The sequence below is a fragment of the Nyctibius grandis genome, unplaced genomic scaffold, assembly GCF_013368605.1.
Source record: "Nyctibius grandis isolate bNycGra1 unplaced genomic scaffold, bNycGra1.pri S41, whole genome shotgun sequence".
Classification (NCBI taxonomy): domain Eukaryota; kingdom Metazoa; phylum Chordata; class Aves; order Nyctibiiformes; family Nyctibiidae; genus Nyctibius; species Nyctibius grandis.
Genome location: NW_027167475.1, coordinates 189,736 through 213,004, shown reverse-complemented (window position 1 = coordinate 213,004; position 23,269 = coordinate 189,736). Strand labels below are relative to the sequence as shown.

Genomic DNA, 23,269 nt, shown 5'->3' with positions numbered 1-23,269 from the left:
CGTCCTATCTCTTGTTACCTGGGTAGAAGAGACCAACACAATCCCACTACAACCTCCTTTCAGGTAGTTGTAGAGAGCGATAAGATCTCCCCTCAGCCTCATTTTCTCCAGACTAAACAGCCCCAGTTCCCTCAGCCGCTCCTCATAAGGCTTGTGCTACAGAACCTTCACCAGCTTCGTTGCCCTTCTTTGGACTCGCTCCAGGACCTCGATGTCTTTCTTGTAGTGAGGGGCCCAAAACTGAACCCAGGATTCAAGGTGCAGCCTCACCAGTGCCGAGTACAGAGGGACAATCACTTCCCTAGTTCTGCTGGCCACACTATTTCTGATACAAGCCAGGATGTTCTTGGTCTTCTTGGCCACCTGGGCACACTGCTGCCTCATATTCAGATGGCTGTCGACCAGCATCCCCAGGTCTTTTCCACCAGGCAACTGTCCAGCCACTGCTGGGAAGTCCACCAGGAACTGCTGTGGAAGTAAGAAGGACATTGCAGAAAGGGGAAATACCCTTCATATTTCCAGATATTCCCTGCTGAAACATTTTTTGCAGAACTTTTCCCCGCTTCTCCTCAAATTGCACCAGTAGATCGTTAGGAACCTCTTTTCTCCTGCTGGGGGGAGCTCAAGTCACAAGAGGGTCTGAAATCTGCAAAAGCTGAGTAGATTTCGTAAAACAATGCTGCAACCAGATGGTGCTGTTCCCCAAAACAGGGACAGTGTAGTAATGCCTGGATGACCAGAAGAGTCACCTCATCACAGTCCTCGGATTTATGGCCAAGTCCAAGCAGGATTTCAGTAAAATTCCCGCTTGGGTCCGTTTTCACATTCCTGGCCCCCTCAGGCCCATTGCGACCTGCAATGGGGGTGGTGACCCAAGGGATTTAAGTGCCTGAGTCAAGGGAGGAAAAGAAGCTCATGAGGAGTCCCTCAGTGAAGAAGGAAGGTGTGGTGTACATAACCCTCCATCCCTGGCCTTGCTCTTGGGGGTCCAGCTCCTTCTGATCGAGGCCCAGCCTGTGGATGCAGTGAGGTCAGTAGCGACCCCCCACAGCATGCTGGGATCGGGGCTTCTTGGGGCCAGGTTGCTTGTGAATGAGATCAAAAGCTGGTGGTAAACTCTGTCTAAGGATGATGGCTCACCCCATCTGCAGCTGCACCTGGGAGGAGAGCTGTAGTTTCAGCAGGTATCCTCTGAGCCCCATCATCCAACGAGCTTTCTACTAGTGAAGTTCTCACACATCCAGACTGCAATGTTCCTACTTGGGTAGAAGGGCATCATGGGAGACTAAAAAGCCTTGCCAAAGTCAAAGTAAATGGCTTCTGTTTCTCTTGCCTCATCCACAACTCTGAACAGTTCATCACAGATGGTGATCACGTTGGTGAGGCGTGATTTACTCTGGGTAAATCCATGCTGACTCTTCCAAACCACCTTCTCATTTGTGATGTGCCCAGAAATGGGTTTCAAGAGACCTCCTTACGTGAGGGGTAGTACCAGAGAGCGGAGGAAGTGAGGTTGACTGCACTGAATTTCTCAATATTGACCTTTGGGCCATGTTTGATGATGAGTGCAACACCTTCCTTTCACTGGCCACCTAGGACCTCTCCCAATCTGTGTGATCTTTCTAAAGCTGATAGGGAGCAGCCTTGCAAGGACATCAGTCCCTTCTCTCAGCATGAGAAGATGCAGCCCTGCATGTCCATGGACTTCTACAGGCCAGGTTCTCTCCTGACATCCCTGACTCAAGCCTCATCCACTGTTGAACCGTATCACATGTCACAGGGGCCTTGAGACTGCGTTGCTGAAGGCTGAGGGACAGAAGGCACCCAGTACTGTAAGGATACACAGAGAATGTTTCTTCTTTGAATTCATCAGCTAAGGGCCTCGCAAAAATTGGGATGAGAAGAAACTCATGAGTGGTGGAGTTGGCAGTGCTGGGTTAACAGTTGGACTTGATGATCTGAAAGGTCTTTTCCAACCAAAATGATTCTCTGATTGTATGAGAGGGAGGAACACGAACGGGGCAGGTGCACGAAACAACCCTCACCAGACTCGTTACCTGATGAGCCATCCAGCAAGTACAGGTGCTGCTCCTGGGATGACCAGCTTGGACTTTGCAACTGGTGGGCTTGTAAGTCAGGGTGGGGAGATCCTGAGCACTGTTCTGGAAAGGGTGGCAGCTACTGGGGTGAATGGGGATCCCAGTGCCAGCTACTGGGGTCAGTGGGGGTTCTCAGTGCAGCTAATGCAGCACATGGGTGTCTTGGCTACCAGACATTGGGGTGGGAATGGTGTGTTTTCCAAAAACGAGCTACTGTGAAGGCCTGGGGTGAGTGAGGGGCTCAAAGCCAGTGTCTGGAGCAGGACCATGGGTGACAGCCCGTGTCCCTGCTGCTGGGGTGGCAAATATCTGCATCTTCCTCAAACCGGCTGTGCACTTGTGCACTCACCAGTAAACTTGAAGCTGGACCAGCCAGCGAGGAGGGGGTTGTTGGGTCTGTGCTGGGGAATCAGCGGTGGGGGCCAGGGGGACCCGCGAGTCTCGGGTGGCTGTAGGATGAGCGTGTCAGTGTTGGGTCAGTGCAGAGGCCACCTCTTCTTTCCCACTCATCCCCCCCACATCAAGATAGGTGGAAGTGGGCAAGAGATTGGGAGGGGACATGGCCAGGACCTTCAAAGATCATCTACTCCAACTCCCCTGCCATGAGCAGGGGCATCTTGTAGTCCATCAGGTTGCTCAAAGCCCATCCAGCCTCACCTTGAGCACTTCCAATGATGGGGCACCCACAACTTCTATGGGGCATCCACAACTTCTTTGGGCAGCCTGCTCCTCTATCTCACCACCCTTCCACGCTAGATAACATCATGCTAGGCAATAAGAAAGTGGGATCAAAGAAGAAGAGGTAGGGGGATATCTCTTAAGGTGGGTGTAACTCTGAAACTGTCTGGGCAGCTGGGAGGTGGTGAGGGTTTGCTTTTGCAACGTTGTTTATTGTTGTTGTTCCCTCACTTATTGAACCATCTTTATCTCGCCTGCCCAAGTTTTCGTGCTTAGCTGCTGGCCAGGCTCAAACCACCAGCCAGTGAGGAGTTTTCCTCCTCCCTCCTAGCCCGTGACTTTCACTTTCGGTCTCTGACTCTCACTATTTCTCGGAATAGGAGAAGACGGACCAAGAGCACAGGAGAAAAGGCAGAGCAGGACCCAGGCTGCAGCAAAGCTGTTTCAGCCCAGAGCTGCTGACGAAGACGAAGGTGAGTCCCTTCCCCTAATGCCCCCTCTGAGCCCCTCACCCTGCCGTTAGCAGCTTGGGCAGCTGGGTTGTGGAATGACTCCTGCTCCCAGCAAGCGACAGGGACCCCAGCAAGTGACAGGGACTCCAGCAAGTGACAGGGACCCCACCGGATTGGAGGAGAAAAAGATCCAAAGGTCTAATTGGGCTCTGGGACAGAGCAAGGGGAATGGGTGGGAACCCTCACCTTGGCTTTGCATGCAATTTAGACTTGCCTAAGCTTGGGCCCTATACACTAACCTTTCGTCTGCTCCCTGCTGAGCTGGCAGTGCCCGTGACATGAGGGGCAGCCTCTTGTCCCACACTGGCAGCCCCCTTGGTGTTCCTGGAAGAGGTCAGGGCTTGTGAGGTCCTCAGAGAAGATTCAAATTCCAGAAGTGGGCAGTGTCCGTGGAGCTCGGTGTTACTGGAGCGAGTCCTGGGGCGTACGGGAGGTTGCAGTGGGGCAGCCGCAGCTGTTGTGCTGCCTCTGTGTCCGTGGGGTTTACTGGTACCTGGCAGGGGCTGGGTGATGGCTGGGGGTTGCGTGGTTTGACCCCAGCTGGCAAGTAAGTCCCACAGAGCTGCTCGCTGACTTCCCCTCAGCGGGATTGGGGGGAGGGAATCGGAAAGGTAAAGGGAGACAAGTTGTGGGTTGAGATAAAGACAGTTTGAAAGGTAAAGCAAAAGCTGTGTGCACAAACAAAGCAAAACAAGGAATTCATTCACTCCTTCCCATGTCCGGGACAGCAGGGCTCCTTCATGCGTAACCGTTACTTGGGAAGTTAAACACCATCACCCTGAATGTCCCCCCCTTCCTTCTTCTTCCTCCAACTTTTATTGCTGAGCATGATGTGCTGTGGTACGGAATATCCCTTGGGTCAGCTGGGGTCAGCTGTCCTGGCTGTGTCCCCTCCCCACTTCTTGTGCACCCTTTGCTGGTTTTGGCTGGGATAGAGTTAATTTTCTTCATAGTAGGTGGATGTGGTTTGAGGCTGAGTGGGGCTGTGAAGCGGATAACAGACGCCCTTTCCTTCCCCAGAGGGGAAAACGAAAAGATAAAAGGGCAAGAGGCTTAGGGGTTGGAAAGTTAAAACAGTTTTGATGGGCACATGGCTGTTATTTTGTTGATCACCACTATCAGGATCTGTCGATGCCCATCTTGCCATTTAATCCCTAAAAACTGTATATCCTGTGCGGGTCCCTTGACTTTGCCTCTTTGTATAGCAAACCAGCTTGCAGAAGAATTTGGATTATTTTCTCCCATTTCTCAAAAACTGCTGCTGCTCTGTCACCACATACAATGATATCATCAATGTACTGCAAGTGCTCTAGAGCTCCACCCTTCTCCAGTGCACTCTGGATCAGGCCTTGGCAAATGGTAGAGCTGTGTTTCCACCCCTGGGGCAATCGATTCCAGGGGTACTGGATACCCCTCCAGGTAAAAGCAAACTGTGACCTGCACTTTGGTGCCAATGGAATAGAGAAAAATGCATTAGCAATGTCTATGGTGGCTTACCACTTGGCTGCCTTTGACTCCAGTTCACAGTGAAGTTGGAGCACGTCTGGCACGGCAGCACTTAGTGGTGGCGTAACCTCATTTAGGGCATGATAGTCTACAGTTAATCTCCATTCTCCATTAGGCTTCTGCACTGGCCTTATTGCACTGTTAAAGGATGAGTGAATCTTGCTGGTCAGTCCTTGGTTTTCTAGTTGTCGAATCAGTGTGTGGAGGGGGCTCGGGAAGTGTCTGGATACGATACTGTCGCTGGTGCCCTATTGTGATAGCGATTGGCACCTGCTGTTCCTCTACCTTCAGCAACACCACAAGACAAGGATCCTCTGAGAGGCCAGGCAAGGTAGACAGCTGTTTAATGTTGTCAGTCTCTACAGCTGCTCTACCAATGGCCCATCGATACTCTTTTGGGTCCTTAAAATACCCTCTGGTGAGGCAGTCCATGCCAAGCATGCACACAGCATCTGGGCCAGTCACAGTAGTATGATTTTTCCCACTCATTACCAGTTAGGCTCACTTCAGCCTCCAATACTGATAACTCTTGAGATCCCCCCGTCACTCCAGGGCTTTATAGCCTTGTGGTTTTGACGTGCCAGGCCATCGGATCCACACAGTCCAGTAAACTCGGTTATCCCTCTCCTCCACCTGGCTGGAGGCACGGCCCCTCTAATCCTGTTTGTTTGTGGCTGGTGGAGAGGGATTAGAATCCCATCTATGCTGACTGGAGATCGGCCCAGTAGAAACTGGAGCAGCCACCTTCCTGGAGAAACCCCCTTGTGTATTTGTTTTACCTCGCAAGTCGCATACCAGTGCCCATAGAGCACTATTGGGTTTTCCATCCCATCTGCTCACGTCCTCTCTGCAGTCACACACGGCACGCCACAGGTCACCTCGAGGCGTGTTCTGTCTCTCTTGGGCCAGTCTTGTGGAAGGGCGTCTTCTCTCGATGGCTGCGATGCGGGGCCGTGCAGGTGGCGAGTAGGACCTGTTCTCCATCTCGGGCAATCTCTCAAACAATCTATCAGTCAAAGAAATTCTCAGATTGCTTCGTTAGGTTTTCTACAGCTGAGACGCAGGCCTGTAGGGAGGGGAGAGGCTGTCTTCATGCTGTTGTATTTGGTTAGCCACATCACCCACAGCTGGTATCTCTCCCTCTGCTCCCCAGACCAATAGTGACAGTGTGGGGGCATATGGCGATGGGGCACTCTGCACCAACTTCCGCAACATAGGTCGGCTGCACGGCATTTCGTCAGGGTCTGCAATCGTTTGTGGGTCACTATAGATCATCTCCTGCACAGCCAGCTCTCTCAGGTACCTGACACCTTTGTCCATGGTGGTCCATTTACTTGGGCGGCATACGATATCGTCCCTAAAGGGACACCTGGTCTTTACGGCTGACAAGAGTCACCTCCAGAAGCTGAGAGTGGACACCCTCCCTGGACACAAGCCACAGGGGCAGAGAGCGTGATCCTCGTGGTCCCCCAGCTTTAAACTGAGTATGACGTGGGTGGGATGGAGTACCCCGTTGGTCTGGTTTGGGTCACCTGTGCCATCCAATCCTCCCCACAGGTTCGACACTTTTATGGTCCGTTCCTTTGTGGAACAAAGAGACCCAACAGGGGCCCTGGTTTCCATGGACACAAGTGTGTGTGGTCAACTTCAGAAAGTACAGTCACTTAAAAGAAACTCAACTGAAGAGTCTGTCCTAGCCCAAAGCAGGGCACAAGTATGGGGCTGTGTTTTTAGATTTGTGAAGGAAACAATGTTGATAATGAAGAGATGTTTTTGTTATCACTGAGCAGACCTTACACAGCATCAAAGCCCTTTCTGCTTCTCATACCACCCCACCAGCGAGTAGGCTGGGGGTTGTTGTGGTTTAAACCCAGCTGGCAACTAAGCCCCACACAGCCACTCACTGACTCCCCCCAGCAGGATGGGGGCAGAATCAGAAGGGTAAAAGTGTGAAAACTCATGGGTTGAGATACAGACAGTTTATTAATTGAAATAACATAAAATAATAATAATAATAAACTGTAATGAAAAGGAAAATTACAAAGAGAGGGAAATAAAACCCAAGGAAGACAAGCGATGCAAATGAAAACAATTCCTCACCACCACCTGACGGATGGTCAGCCAGTGCCTGAGCAGCAGCCCTCGGCCAACCTGCTCCTTAGTGTTAGAGCTCAGCATGACATCCCATGGTATGGAATATTCCTTGGGTCCTTTGAGGTCAGCTGTCCCGGCTGTGTCCCCTCCCAACTTCTTGTGCACACCCAGCCTACTCACTCGTGGGGTGGCATGAGAAGCAAAAAGGGCCGTGACTCTGTGTAAGCACTGCTCAGTGATAACGAAAACATGTCTGTGTTATCAACGCTGTTTTCAGCACAAATCTAAAACACAGCCCCATACTTGTGTCCTGCTTTGGACTAGGACAGACTCTTCATTTAAGTTTCTTTTAAGTGGCTGTAATTTCCAAAGATGACCACACGTGCTTCTGGCTGGGTTGTGGGGAGGGGAACACCCACCAATGCATAGGAGGAGGAAAGAAGACCTTGGAGCCTTGCAAGGGCAAGCACCAAACATGTCCCCGTGAGAGGCACAGTGGAGGGTGAGAGGGGGTTTATGGAGTCAGGCATAAGAAATTAATGAAGCAATTCATAAGCAGCTCCCCTAATTTATCCACTAACATGTCCTTTCCTTGTGATGGTGTGACCCTCCTGTCATTGCTGTTGCCCTAGAGCCCTGTCTGAGGCCATTGCTGTGTCCCACACCCATTTTAGAATAATTAACCTCACAGCAAGCTTCAAACTGGTGTTCAGGACATAATGCAGAGTACTCGCATTGTCCCACTGGGCTTACAGAAACTGAGCTATTTCTGTCACCAGGCAAAGGGGAAGGGGCCGTGCACGTCTGCTAAGTGTCAGCGTTGCCTTCACAGCATCACTTGCGAGGGGCAGAAAGAGGAGGCGTGGTGGAAGGAATTTGGTGCAATGCATGGTGTGCTTGTGAAAATGAAGTAGGATGATAATGACTGTCTCTGTTTGGTCTGTGGGATGTCCCCACCTTGTTAACCACCCTGTCTCGCCGTCTCCTCTGCAGGCCGTGCTCGCTGTCAGCAATGGCTTCCAAAATCCTCATGCCAGTGCCTGTCTGCCTCATTGAGAACAGCCAGAGGAAGGGGCTGGTGGTCCAGCAGGAAGCCCTGCAGGTGCTGTCCAAGGTCACCCAGCCTGTGGTTGTGGTGGCCATCGCAGGGCTGTACCGCACTGGCAAGTCGTACCTCATGAACAGGCTAGCTCGTCAGAGGAAAGGTGAGGGAGGTCCCAGCACAGCATGGCCAAGGGACCTGGGTTTTCCTACTCTGTCTTTAACACTGTTGAGACCCTTGCGTCCTCCCCACAGGTTTCTCCCTGGGCTCCAGCGTGCAGTCCCACACCAAAGGTATCTGGATGTGGTGTGTACCTCACCCTTGCAAGCCTGGACACACTCTGGTGCTGCTGGACACTGAAGGGCTGGGTGATGTGGAGAAGGTGTGGAAGAAGCAGAATGTCCCTTTGTGCATTCCCAGCACTTTGTGGAAGCTCTTGAGGGCCCAACCATGGTGATCAGAGTCAAGGTGTTCCCACCAGCTCTGGTGACCTTTGGCCTGTGTGCTGGGAAGAGCCAGAGGCCATGGGGAAGGAGGTCGGGGTAGATAAGTTTGACAGATCCTGAGAGGTAAGAGTTGAGGTTAAGGCCAGCTACAGAAAGACATGGTGATGTCATGGGGATGGGTCTCTGCAAAAACTGGTCTTGCCATGGCCTGTTGCTTAGGGGCATTCAGGGTGTGGGGATTCGGGGCTTTGCTCAGACTCAGGGGGTGTTGTTGGTAAGAGCCAAGGGTTGTTGTTCCAGGGCGACAACAAGAACGACACATGGATCTTTGTGCTGACCGTACTGCTCTCCAGCACCCTGATCTACAACAGCAAAGGCACCATTGACCAGCAAGCCATGGACCAGCTGCAGTATCCTTGGTGGGACAGCAGCACTGGGAACGCCCTCCTCTCCCGGTGTGGTGGGCTAGGGGTTGACAAGTCCCAGCTCCTCAAACAGATGCAGAACCTTCTGGTGGTGCCCAGTGATGTGCTTTGAGTCCTTAGGAGTCCCATGTCATGGACCTCAGGGCTGAGGGTTTTTCTCCCTCCTCCCTCTGGTGGTTCCAGCCCATTCTCTGTCCCTGCACAGTCTCCTCTCTTCCCCATGAAGTGCTGAGTGGTTGCAGGATGGCAATGCCCCTGCATTCAGACCTGAGGTCCCTGTTTCCTTAGCCAGATCTCCAGCTATGTGGTGAAGCTGTCTGAGCATATCAAGTTGAAAGCAGCACCCGAGAAGAGTGAAGATGAACTGAAGGATTCAGAAAAATTTGTCCTCTTCTTCCCGACTTTTGTCTGGGCTGTCCGGGATTTCACACTGCGGCTGGAGTTGAATGGGAAGGAAATCTCTGAGGACGAATACTTGGAGAACGCACTGAAGTTAAAGGCTGGTAAGGGAATGGTGCTGTGCTGCTGGAGATGTCCAGCCTCAGACACAGCAGCATTGGAGTGTAATTCAACAACAGCCCAAGCCTGGTGAACTTGCTCCATGTCCTCTTACCCCACAGGTAGCAGCCCGGAGATCGAACACTACAACCAGCCCCGGGAATGCATCCGCCAGTTCTTTCCAGGTCGCAAGTTCTTCGTTTTTGACCAGCCAGCAAGAAAGAGGGACCTGGACCACTTGGAGGAGCTTCAGGATGATGAGATCGAGCCTGAATTCCTGCAGCAGGTGGAGAAATTCTGCAGCCACATCTGGGAAAAGTCTCCACCTAAGACCGTCCGTGGCAGCCACTTGGTAACAGGGAAGAGTGAGTACTGCTGTGCAGAGGGTTGGATGGGCAGCAGCTCTTGGTCCTGTGTGTGGGGCAGGATCCAATGCAGAGTCAAATGAGGCAGGTGGGGAAAGGGAGAGCTTTTGTGCTGGCTGCTGTCCATGGCGCTGGACTTGGAGCTTCTGGATGTTGCAGGCAGGGTGGGAAAGAGTTAGGAAAAGAAGTTCAGGAAGAGTGTGGGAGGGAGGCAGCAGGGATATGGCAGGGCCCAGGGTGAATGGGAGCCTGCGTTTTGTTCAGGCTGCAGATCTCTCATCCTTGGTCCTCCTTGGCAGTGCTGGGGAAACTGGCAGAGACCTACGTGAAGACCATCCAGAGCGGGGCAGTGCCATGCCTGGAGAGTGCGGTGGTCGCCCTTGCAGAGATTGAGAACACAGCAGCAGTGAAAGCCGCTGTGACGCTGTATGAAGATCTGATGAAGCGACAGGTGAAGCTGCCCATGGAGACTCTTCAGGAGCTGCTGGAGCTGCACACCAAGTGCGAGCAGGAGGCACTGAAGCTCTTCATGGCACGGACATTTGAGGATAACATCTGCTACTTCCAGGCAGATCTCATAGTAGGTGATCCCCAGCCCAGCCAGAATTCCCCCAGGGACACCATCATCCCCTTAGCTCTGGGAAAATAGCATGATCCTGAGGGACAGGGATCTGCCTGCCTCCTGACAGAGGACATTGCTGTGTCCTCTCCAGAGCACACTCAGTCCCAATGCTCGCTCCCACACACTGCAGACTGGAAGCCGTCCCTGCTGTGCTCTCGCTTCTCCCTGGGTTCTAAAGCTCTGCTGCAACAGGGACGAAGCTCAGCCCTGCCCGATCTCTTGCTGCACCCAGATGTGTCTGTGCCCTGGCTCGAAGCCTGTAGCCTTCCACACCTCCCCTGTGCTGCTGACGAATTCTTGTCCCTGTGTTTTGTGAAGCCCGTGGTCCCTGGCATGCTCTCTGCCCCTGTGCACCTTGGTGCAGAGATGTCTGTGGGTGCAGAAGGCCCTCCCCATCTGTCACCTCCCAGCTGATTACCCCCCAGACTGGAGATCCCAATTCCCATGTTGACCTGGCTTGATTTTTGCCTGGCATGAGAGTGGTGGATGCAGCTCAACCTGGGCTGATGCCTTCCCTCTGCATCTTTCCGCACAGCGCCAGGTACAGCAGGTCAAGGAGAAGTTCTGCACGGACAACGAGCAGGCGTCTCGTGTCAAGTGCGAGGCTGCTCTCAAGGACCTCTCCCAGGACATGGAGAGACGAATCAGTGATGGTGCCTACAGTGTGCCAGGGGGTTACAAGCTGTTCAAAGGAGACGAGCAGGCACTGGTGGGGAAATATCGGGAACTTCCTGGCAAAGGGGTGAAGGTAGGAGCAAGAGCAGCTCCCCTTCAAGGGGAGAGGCTCCATACCCCATCCCCTTCCCCCAAGACACCATTTCTCCCCAGCTGCTGTTTCTCCCCTTGACTCCTCTTCTACCTGTGGTCCTCCAGGCTGATGCTGTCCTGCAGGAGTTCCTCCAAAGAAAACAGGCTGTGGCCAAAGTCATCCTCAACGCAGACGTCTCCCTGACAGAGAAGGACAAGGAGCTGAAAAGTAACTTGTGGTCTGGAGAAATGCCACTGCCTGTAGAGGGGCAAGCATGATGGAGTGGGACAACAGGACTCCTTGGGGGCTTGTGCGCTCAGCTCCTACCCTTGCAAGACCCTTGTTTCTCTGTCACCAGGTGAGCAAGACCGGAATGAGAGAGCTGAGCAGGAGAGGGAGGTCCAGAGGAAGAAGGAGGCTGAAGAGAAACAGAAGCTGCAGGACCAGTTACGCAGCTGCGAAGACCACAGACTTCAGCTGAGAAAGAAGCTGGAGGAGAGCTGTGAGAAGCAGCTGGAGGAGCACCAGAAGATGATGAGCCATAAATCAAAGGTACCAAGTGGGAGAGCACAGGGGCCAAGATGTGGCTAGCAGGGAGGAATGGCAAAGGGATCCCAGCTGGGTCTCTCCCCTTGCTCCTTGGTGACAACCTGCCTGTCTTCACAGGAGAAGAGTGCGTTGCTCAACGATGGCTTCTCTGACAAAGCCAACTACATGCAACTGGTGAACAGTAGACTGGAGCAGGAATATTGCACCACCAAGAACAGCTACATGTCCTGGATCAACATAATGATATCGATACTGATGGGGTTGGTATCTGTCGTATTTAGCTTTTTGAAGTAGTGGGGGATCTCTCTCAAATACTTTAACGCTCCTATTGTAACAAAGTAAGAGAGGTGTGTAGTGTCCCCACGTACAATTGTGAGACATTTTGAAAGCCCTTCATGCAAGATGCTTGCCATAGAGTGTTTTCATGCATGCCTCCTCCAGAAGATGTTCTCCCCTTCCCTCCCAGAGCACCTAGTCTCTCACTTCATCTGAAGGCCCGGGGAACATCAAAAGCCAGGGTGGCCTGGGGCACAGAAAGGCCATAATGGCGGCAGGTAGGTCTGGGAGCATTTTTCCATGCTCAGAACATGCCATTGGGGGATCTGACCCACCTCGTCTAGAGACCTCCGCACCAGGGCTATGGGAATCATGCCCAAGAGAGCTTTAAGCTCACATCCTACGGTCACACTTAATGCAGTAGCATGAAGTAGCATGAAGTAGCATGGAGGTTGTGAATAAACAGGAATCCACATGGTGAGCACTACGTGGTTTGCTTGGCATCAGCCTTGGGCAGAGTGACCCAGAAGGAGTGAGCCCATGACCCAGGGAGCAGTGGATGAAAGCCATCCTCTGCTATGTACCTATTGCCACCCTGGTCCTTAGCAAGGCTCTTCTCACTTTGAACTTGTGAGGGAGTTCTCCCCACAGGGCTGTTCTGCTCTCTGTTCACTCACCCCATCTCCATGCTGCTCCTCCTTTCCTTTCTTCAGACCGAGAACTCTCTGAGTGCCCCTTCCCAAGGGTGTCTGTGCTGACACAGCAGGAGATGGTTGTAGAGCATTCATGGGAGGTGTGTGTCCCATTGTACTGGTTTTGGCTGGGATAGAGTTAAGGTTCTCCTTAGACGCTGCTGTGGTTCTGTTTTGGATTTCTTGATAACACACCCCTGTTTTAGCTCTTGCTGAACAGTATCAAGACATTTTCTGCTTCTCACCCAAAGGCAAGTAGGTTGGGGGTGGGCAAGAAGTTGGGAGGGGACACAGGTGGCACAGCTGACCCCAGCTGACCAAAGCCATATCCCAGACCATATGACACTGTGCTCAAACAATAAAAGCTGATGGAAAGAGGGAGGAAGGGAGGTTGTTTGGAGTTATGGCCTTTGTCTTCCCAAGCCACCGTTACATGTGATGGAGCCCTGCTTTCCTGGAGATGGCTGAACATCTGCCAGCCGATGGGAAGTAGTGAATGAATTCCTTATTTTGCTTTGTTTGCGCACGCAGCTTTTGTTTTACCTATTAAACTGTGTTTATCTCAAGCTATGTGTTGTCTCACTTTTACCCTTCCTTTCTCTCCTCCATTCCACAAGCAGTTTGGGGCTTCTCTGTCTAACAGCTTTCACCCGTAACACCCATGGACAAAGGGGTTTCCGTCTTCCCTACAGGGATTTAAATCTTCAGCTGCACCATGAGAACAAGCAGGGACACCAACTGTTGCAGTACCGTGAAGGTGTAGAGGTTTTTGAGTTCCTTATGGCCAGAGGGGCTGGTCCAAAGGCAGTCACCCCAGTGGCAGTAGCCCCTGAAATGACTTCCCTTCTGTGATGTCAATTTGTCGTGGCTGGGCAATTTAGACCACTTAAAGAACCACCGCCAAAGGTATCAGCAAAATTGGTTTTATAGAAATATGACGTTGTGAAAGTGCGATTTAACAAAGTTCAAGACAAGGTTCACTCTATTACTTACTGCACAAAGTATCTGACACTGATTCAGAACTACCAATGCAGAATCAAAGTGTAGCAATACAAAATCAAAGTTGCCAATACTAAATCTTAGTGCACTATAATACCAGGTTATGTGTGACATTGGTCACTCACCAAAGATCTGCAGTTGATAAGAGGTCTCTCTGCCTCGAGGAGTAAACTCAAGAGGTGTCCCAGCTCAAGGGGAGATCACCACCATGCAGGCAGCTGCTCAGCACAGAGAGCTCAAAGAAGGCTCGCTCAGGCTGTCATACCAGGTCCTACACTTGGGTCACAGCAATCCCATGCAACGCTGCAGGCTTAGGGAAGAGTGGCTGACAGATGCCCATCTGAAAAGAACTTGTGGCTTTTGCTTGACAGCCATCTGAATATGAGCCAGCAGTGTGCCCAGGTGGTCAAGAAGACCATAAACATCCTGGCTTGTATCAGAACTAGCGTGGCCAGCAGGGCAGGGGAAGTGATCGTCCGTCTGTATTCAGCCTGGTGAGGCCGCACCTTAAATCCTGGGGTCACTTTTGGGCCCCTCACTACAAGAAAGACATTGAGGTGCTGGAGCGAGTCCAAAGAAGGGCAACGAAGGTGATGAAGGGTCTAGAGCACAAGTTTTACAAGGAGTGGCTGAGGGAACTGGGCATGTTTAGTCTGGAGAAAAGGAGGTTGAGGGGAGACCTTCTTACTGTCTACAGCTACCTGAAAGGAGGTTTTGGTGAGGTGGGTGTTGGTCTTTTCTCCCAAGTAACAAGCGATAGGATGAGAGGAAATGGCCTCAAGTTATTCAGGGGAGGTTTAGATTGGATGTCAGGAAAACTTTCTTCCCTGAAAGGGTTGTCACGCATTGGAACAGGCTGCCCATGGAAGTGGTGGAGTCACCATCCCAGGAGGTATTTAAAAGACATGTAGATGTGCACTTCAGGACATGGCTTAGTGGTGGACTCGCCACTGCTGGGGTAGTGGTTGGACTTGGTGATCTTAAAGGTCCTTTCCAATCTAAACGATTCTGTGATTCTGTGATTCTAACAAAACTACAACTGGATGTAACATCCCATTCAAAGCTCCACTTGCTGTTGGTGACCATCAAAGGTGGGTTTCCCACTAGTGATGTTCTCCATCTTTCTTCACTCTTTCTAGGATGTGGTGTATGCTCTCCGCATCATGGTGGACGGTAATCAGGGTTCTCTGCCACTTGTTCCCAATTCCTTTTAGCAATTGACTCAAGTCATCATAGAATCATAGAATCATCGAAGGGTTTGGGTTGGAAGGGACCCTAAAGATCATCTAGTTCCAACGCCCCTGCCATGGGCTGGGGCACCTTTCCACTAGACCAGGTTGCTCAAAGCCTCATCCAATCTGGCCTTGAACACTGCCAGGGAGGTTGCTCTGGGCAACCTCTTCCAGTGTCTCACCACCCTCACAGCAAAGAATTTCTTCCAAATATCTCATCTAAATCTTCCCTCTTTCAGTTTAAAACCGTGCCACCTCATCCTATCACTACATGCCCTTGTAAAAAGCCCCTCTCCCACTTTCCTGTAGCCCTTCAGGTACTGGAAGGCTTCTCTAAGTTCTCCCCGGAGCCTTCTCTTCTCTAGGCTAAACAGCACCAACTCTCTCAGCCTCGCTTCATAGCAGAGGGGCTCCAGCCCTCTGGTCATCTTTGTGGCCTCCTCTGGACTCGCTCCAACAGCTCCATGTCCTTCTTATGTTGGGGCCCCCCAGAGCTGGACACAGCACTGCAGGGGGGGTCTCATGAGAGTGGAGCAGAGGGGCAGAATCCCCTCCCTCGACCTGCTGGCCACGCTGCTTGTGATGCAGCCCAGGATACGGTTGGCCTTCTTGGCTGCAAGCGCACATTGCCGCCTCATGGTGAGCTTCTCCTCGACCATCACCCCCAAGTCCTTCTCCTCAGGGCTGCTCTCAATCCATTCTCCGCCCAGCCTGGATTTGTGCTTGGGATTGCCCCGACACAATCACTACATTCTCAGGGCTTTCATCAGGTTGTGTGTCAGAATGACAAAGATTTTGTTCATTGTCAAGACACATGTCTTGGGCCTTCATGGTATTATTGTCACCGAAATTGGGAATAAAACTCCTTAGCACTGGGTTTAACATTAATGAGCAGGCGTTACTTTTATTCAGCCGAGGGACGTGGGGGATCGCTCCACCTAACATGTCCACCTAGGGACAAAATCACACTCATTATATACATTATAGAAAAATGAATATTCATAAAATTCCTGAGAAAAGCCCGCCTACTCCAAGAAACCTTATGCATATGCTAATATATTATGTAACCATCTTTGCGCATGCGTACTGAATTGGGGATGGGGTCTTGGGCCTTAATGGTATTACTTTCACAAATAAATCATTGCTGTTCCTGTACAACACGTGTCAACATCAACGCTTTGCCAGTTGTTCCTGTTTTGTTGGGCCTAGAGTGTAGAGTACAGTCCCAACTGTACAAGGTGCTTAATCCCAACGCAATGATTGGGTATATGGTCTCTACTGAAGCATTGCGTATTGTCAAAACAAAAGCTGTGGCTTTATTGTTGCTGGTGTGCTAAGTGAAATTAACCAAATACCACCAAGATTGGAAATCCTTTTGGAATGGAGTTACATTCTAACAAACTACCTTTCAGTCTCGGTGGGTGAGGTGCTCTCATCGCCTTCCCTTGTAATTGCTGTTACAGTAGATTGCACCCATAACTGAGAGCCGTGCATGGCACAGAATCTACTATAGTTACCGTATGGATTAGCATAAACAAAAGAAGTGAGGGTCTCCACTCCATGCATCAGGCTTGTTGATGTGTACACTGAATTTGATCCATGCTGGCAATTATCACTCCTGCAAGACGGATGAGCAATCTTCCAATGGCTAACCCGATCTCCAGGGGAGGTGTGTTGGTATCATCCCCGGTATCGTTCCCAGAAAGAGAAAACAACACAAATGTCAGCGGGGTTTTTCCAGACAGGTGACCCCCTTCTACTTAGTGGCTCAACTTGCTTAACTGCTTGGACTAAAGGCAGACGTCCCTTTTCCCACTCAGAATATCTCTGTTCTGTCTCTTTAAATGCAGTCGAGCTAAACATTAAAGGTCTTTTTGTCCCGTTTGCCTGGTTTGGAGTAGATTGCAGTAAATATCTTGTTCTGCAAAACCCCATTCTGCTATAACAGGGTCACAGGGGTGGTACTGGCCCCAGCGACTGATATATGTTTAATCCCTGTATTAGAGTTTTGATTGTCTCTTCATGTTCTGGCTTCCATTTCCGTGGTTTTCCCTTTCATAAAAGTGAGTACGGTGGGGAGTAATGACAGAAAATCCAGGTACGTGTTTCCTCCAGTACCTGAAGTACCCATAAATTGTTGTAATTCTTTCCTAGACTGGGGCATCTGCAGTTGTTCTATTTCGCATAGGGTGTCTGGTGGAATTGTTGCACTACCTGTAATCCACCAAGTACCTAAAAATTTTACTTTACTTGGTCCCTGGAATTTTTCACTCAGGACCTCAACTTCTGCTTTATGTAGTGCTTGCCGCACTGCTGCTGCCGCTCCCCCCTCGCTTTCCTGTCAGGGAATTCACATCCTGAGGAAGTGGGACTGTCTGTAAAAGTTCAGCAAGCGCAGCATGAGCAATTGTGGGTGAATGTTTATACCCTGTGGGAGTCTGTTGAAGTTATATTATATACCTTCCCTAGGAAAAGCAAATTTCTTTTTATCCTCCTTCTGCAAGGGGACCATAAAGAATATCTCTCTGACATCTAGCTCTGCCATCCACGGGTGTGCGGCTGCTCGTAGTGTGGCTGTTAACGTTGCCATATTGGGTACTGCAGCTGTTAGTGGAGCTGTGTTGGCATAACAATATATGATAATATATTATTATGCTGATAATCAATTGTCAGGTGCCATCTCCCATCCCACTTTTGCACTGGCCACAAGGGTGAATTGTACAGGGGGTGGGTTCTGGAAATAATGTGCTGTTTTTCTAAATCTGTTATTACATCTGACATTCCATTTCATGCCGCAGCAGAAATCAGACACTGTGCTACATTGGTAATTTCTGGGCTGCGCAGAGTACATGCACTGTAGCCTCACAATTTCTACCGGGTTTGGGGTTGGTACTTGAACCGAAGGACCACACGCTGCTGTCTGACAGGTGCCAGCTTCGTCCAGGCAAAACATCGAAACCCAAAGTATTTTCATTCTGTTTTTTAACCACAAAGCGAGTAGAGGGCATGCGCTTCTCACCCGGAAGACGTAAATTAATTTTTGCGGTTTGACAAATAACACTTGCTCTGTTTAGCCTGGTGAATTTAATGCTTTGCCATCCAGGCCGCATACCCAGCTTCTCAGCATCCTGTTGTGTTAGCATTGAAATTTGTGCTTCTTTGTCTCTTAGAAATTTCAGTCGTCGTCAAGGACCAACTGGAATCAGAGTGCAAGTGCCTTCTTCATTTAGTGGCTTTAATATTGCATAATGTACAGTGGTGGGTATCACACCCAGTATCATACTGTGGTGGATATCAGGTATCACCAGATTCTCCTCGTTTGTGCATGGCTGGTATGCAGGTGGCTTTCATGACAGCAGTGGCGAGCTCGCTTAGGGAATAGATGGGAATTCTGCAAGGTTCACCTTGTTCCAAGGCATCTATTCCCCCAGCCCAGCAGGCTACACTACTGGTGATGATAGAATGGGCTTCATTCACTGGGTCAGGTCCTAGGTTTAAGAAAAATCCCTGACCCCAATGACTGTTTGCTTCATCTTTACTCAACTCAGTCACTGCCACTCAGGCAGACACGCCACAAATATCCAGTTTCAGTATCACCTGGCTTTCTGCTGTATTTCTCTTATAAGTTTGCCAGTTGTAACTCATCCCAGGGAGTGGTTCATGTAGTATGTCGCTGAGCAGCACCCCAAGGTCCTTCAGAGTATTCTGCTTTAGTGATGGGTTAAGCCTCATATTCAGGAGAATCTGAGGGGAACAGGGGTTCATAATTTCCCTCATCAGAGTCAACAGGATCGCCTCAAATATAACCATCCCAATCCTCTGGGGACACTCTCAGTTTCCTAATTCACATGGGGCTTGGGGGATGCAGGGCCCGCATGAGCATCATCTCAATCATTTCTTCCAACTTTTTTCTACTGTTCTTCCTGTAACTGCTTCTGTAGCTGCTCAATTGGCAGCTACAGTAACAGCTCAGCTCCTTCCTGCCTTCTATTTCCTCTCTCAGATCTTGTCTCTCTCTGTTATTATATTTCCTGTCCTGACAGGCAGCTTCTAGGCAGGTGCCTAACATCCTACAAAGAACTCCTTTTCTCTTAACTTCTTTAGCATTTCCTCTTGCTATTTTTAGTTGTTCTTCGATTGTGCATCTGTCACCAGATTCCACAACTTCCCTGGGCAACCTGTTGCAGGGCTCATAGGAGAAATGATCCAGTCCCGTCATCATCTTCATGGCCCTTTGTCGGACTCTCTCTAGTATGTCCATGTCTCTTGTACTGAGGAGCCCAGAACTGGACCCAGTACTCCAGCTGTGGCCTCACCAGTGCCGAATAAAGGGGAAGGATCACCTCCCTCAACCTGCTGGCAATACTTTGCCTAGCGCAGCCCAGGATAACATTCACCTTCTTTCCCACAAGGCCACATTGCTGGCTCATGCTCAATTTGGTGTCCGCCAGGACCCCAAGGGCCCTTTCTGCCTAGCTACTTTCCAGCTGGGAGACCCCTAGCACATATTGGTGCTGGGGATTGTTCGTCCCCAGGGGCAGGACTTGGCACTTCTTGTTGAACTTCATGAAGATCCTGTCAGCCCATTTCTCCAGCCTGTTGAGGTCTTTCTGGATGGCTTCAAAACCCTCTGGTGTATCAGCCACTCCTCCCAGCTAGGTGTCATCACCAAACCTGCTGACAGTACACTCTGCCCCATCATCTGGATCATTCATGAACATTTTGAGCAGAACTGGACCTAGTATTGACCCTTGGGGTACACTGTTAGTTACTGGCTTCCAACTAGACTTCATATCACTGATCACCACTCTTTGGGCCCAGCCGTTCAGCCACTTTTCAAGCCACCTCACTGTCTGTTCATCTAGCCCTGACTTCAGCAACTTGTCCATGAGGATCTTATGGTAGATGGTGTCAAAAGTCTTGCAGAAATCAAGGCAGAAAATATCCACTGCTCTCCGCCTGTCTACGAAGGCAGTCATTCAATTGGATAAGGTTATCAGGACAGTCAAGCATGACTTCCCCTTGGTGAATCCATGCTGACTGCGCCTGAAGATTTTCTTGTTGTTCGTGTGCCTGGAAATGATTTCCAGGATTAGCTGCTCCATTGTGTTCTCTAGGACCAAGATGAGGCTGACCAGCCTGTAGCTCCACGTTTGGCTGTGTCATTGGTGTCTACACAGAAGAGCAGCAGGGAACAACAGGACAAGGGCTGGAAAAGTTTCTGCAGCCTCTCAGCAATGCATCTTTTGAGCAAGGACAGCAGAAAGGGCTTGTTAGAAACTGCTAGAAGTTGCTAGCAGCTTACTGGGAATCACAGAAACTTGTGGCTCTCTTAACCTGGCAGCAAAAGGCCCCCTCAGCTTTCTCGAGGATTCCCAGGATTCCTCCAAATGCCTCCAGAAAATGTTTTCAGGACACTGCTGGGCAAAGCCCTGAGGAACTTGGTGCGAACTTGGTGTTCATCCCAATGTGAGTGGAAGGTTGGTCTAGAGACATCCCAAGGGCCCTTCTGTCCTGAATGCTCAGTATTTCTGTCACCACTGATGAGAGTTACCGTGATTTTTGGAGTTATGGATTCCTCCTCTGCATGTGGCTTAGCTCCAAGTATGGCATCCCCAGCACCAGCCTCTGCTAGTGGTGTGATGTTGCCTCTTGGGCCCGAAACATTTTGACTTCTTAGTTTAATTGTGAACACCTACTTGTTTAAATCAGGCCCTCCTCACCTGTGCATGATGTCATGATGACAAGTGAGACTGACACATGCAGAACGACATGGCTGGAGGAGGATGATATTCTCACACCCCTGAAGTCCTTTGCCAATCCAAGAGAAGCCAACAGGACTGGAAGAACCTTAAACATCTCAGGCATTGATTTGTAAGGTAAGTGTGTGGGATGTCTACAGTGTGCAGGGAAACAGGCACAGGCATGGGATAGCATAGGACAGCCTGGGGTGGAGATGGCCAAGGGTGCTGCCAAGGCTGAACAGCGCCAACAGAACTGAGGTCTTTGTCTCCTTGTCTATAGCACTTGTCTCTGTCACCACGGTCTATGAGGACACACGTTGTCCTCATAGCACCAGGGCCTCATTTTCTCTTTGCATCCCTCGAGGAGGGTGGGAGGTGTCATACTGACACCTTCTACAGGATGAGGCCTTCTACAGGCAGCTGAGAGTAGTCTCGCAATTACAGGGCCTGGTTGTCGTGGGGGATTTCAACTACCCTGGTATTTGCTGGGAGGCCTACTCAGCCAGCCATCCTCAGTCCAGGAGGTTCCTCCAGTGCATTGATGATAACTTTCTGATGCAAATGGTGGATGAGCCAACTAGGAGAGGAACGCTGCTGGATCTTATCCTCGCTAACAAGGAGGGTCTGGTTGAAGAGGTGAAGGTTGAGGGCAGCCTTGGTTGTAGTGACCATGAGATGGTGGAGTTCAGGATCTCATGTGGCAGGAACAGAATAGCTAGCAGAATCACAACCCTGGACTTCAGGAGGGCCAACTTTGGCCTTTTCAAGCAATTGCTAGGGGAAATCCCATGGGACAGGGTACTAGAAGGTAAGGGGGCCCAAGATAGTTGGTTAGCATTCAAGGACTGCTTCTTCCGAGCTCAAGATCAGAGCATCCCAACAAGTAGGAAGTCAAGGAAGGGTACCAGGAGACCTGCATGGTTAAAGAGGGAACTGCTGGGCAAACTCAAGTGGAAGAAGAGGGTGTACAGATCATGGAAGGAGGGGCTGGCCACTTGGGAGGAATATAAGTCTGTGGTCAGAGGATGTAGGGATGCAACTAGGAAAGCTAAGGCCTCCTTGGAATTAAAGCTTGCAAGAGAGGTCAAGGACAACAGAAAGGGCTTCTTCAAATACATTGCAGGTAAAGCCAACACTAGAGGCAATGTAGGCCCACTGCTGAATGAGGTGGGGGCCCTGGAGACAGAGGATAAAAAGAAGGCGGAGTTACTGAATGCCTTCTTTGCCTCTGTCTATACTGCTGGAGGCTGTCCTGAGGAGCCCCGGACCTCTGAGGCCTCAGAAGAAGTCAGGATAGAGGAGGAATCTGTCTTGGTAGATGAGGGCTGGGTCAGGGACCAATTAAGCAATCTGGACATCCATAAATCCATGGGCCCTGATGGGATGCACCCGCGGGTGCTGAGGGAGCTGGCGGAAGTCATTGCTAGGCCCTCTCCATCATCTTTGCTAAGTCGTGGGCAACGGGAGAGGTGCCTGAGGACTGGAGGAAAGCGAATGTCACTCCAGTCTTCAAAAAGGGCAAGAAGGAGGACCCGGGTAACTATAGATCAGTCAGCCTCACCTCCATCCCTGGAAAGGTGATGGAACAACTTGTTCTTGGTGCTGTCTCTAGGCACATCAAGGATAGGGGGATCATTAGGGGCACTCAGCATGGCTTCACCAACGGGAAGTCTAGCTCAACCAACTTGATAGCCTTTTATGAGGATGTTACCCGGTGGATAGATGATGGTAAAGCTGTGGATGTGGTCTATCTTGATTTCAGTAAAGCGTTTGACACGGTCTCCCACAGCATCCTCGCAGCTAAACCGGGGAAGTGTGGTCTGGATGATCGGGTAGTGAGGTGGATTGTAAACTGGCTGAAGGAAAGAAGCCAGAGAGTGGTGGTCAATGGGACAGAGTCCAGTTGGAGGTCTGTGTCTAGCGGAGTCCCGCAAGGGTCGGTTCTGGGACCAGTTCTATTCAATATATTCATTAATGACTTGGATGAGGGATTAGAGTGCGCTGTCAGCAAGTTCGCTGATGACACAAAACTGGGCGGAGTTGCTGAGATGCCGGAAGGCTGCGCAGCCATTCAGAGAGACCTGGACAGGCTGGAGAGTTGGGCGGGGAGAAATTTAATGAAATATAACAAGGGCAAGTGTAGAGTCCTGCATCTGGGCAAGAACAACCACATGTACCAGTACAAGTTGGGGACAGAGCTGTTGGAGACCAGCGTAGGGGAAAGGGACCTGGGGGTCCTAGTGGACAACAGGATGACCATGAGCCAGCAGTGTGCCCTTGTGGCCAAGAAGGCCAATGGCATCCTGGGGTGTATTAGAAGGGGTGTGGTCAGCAGGTCGAGAGAGTTTCTCCTCCCCCTCTACTCTGCCCTGGTGAGGCCGCATCTGGAGTATTGTGTCCAGTTCTGGGCCCCTCAGTTCAAGAATGACAGGGAACTGCTAGAGAGAGTCCAGCGCAGAGCCACGAAGATGATTAAGGGAGTGGAACATCTCCCTTATGAGGAGAGGCTGAGGGAGCTGGGTCTCTTTAGCTTAGAGAAGAGGAGACTGAGGGGTGACCTCATTAATGTTTATAAATATGTAAAGGGCAAGTGTCAAGAGGATGGAGCCAGGCTCTTCTCAGTGACATCCCTTGACAGGACAAGGGGTAATGGGTGCAAGCTGGAGCACAGGAGGTTCCACTTAAATTTGAGGAAAAACTTCTTTATGCGGTGAGCGAGAATCAAACACTGCACTCATGGAG

The 23,269-nt window shown here is 50.7% G+C and overlaps 1 protein-coding gene across 2 annotated transcripts; it reads left to right on the top strand.

The window, feature by feature from the left end:
* Positions 1-3,161: 3,161 nt before the first annotated feature.
* Positions 3,162-13,118, top strand: LOC137677232 (guanylate-binding protein 1-like). Of its 2 annotated transcripts, none has more exons than XM_068424518.1 (11): positions 3,162-3,250; positions 7,883-8,094; positions 8,186-8,313; positions 8,678-8,787; positions 9,103-9,305; positions 9,423-9,665; positions 9,965-10,245; positions 10,823-10,996; positions 11,161-11,263; positions 11,394-11,587; positions 11,702-13,118. In XM_068424518.1, the coding sequence occupies exons 2-11, from the start codon at positions 7,902-7,904 to the stop codon at positions 11,876-11,878; spliced, it is 1,806 nt and encodes a 601-aa protein (XP_068280619.1). In that variant the 5' UTR covers positions 3,162-3,250; positions 7,883-7,901; the 3' UTR covers positions 11,879-13,118. The 2 variants fall into 2 exon arrangements, with proteins under 2 accessions (XP_068280619.1, XP_068280618.1); XM_068424517.1 differs by having other exon boundaries at positions 10,823-11,035.
* The last annotated feature ends 10,151 nt before the right edge of the window (positions 13,119-23,269 follow it).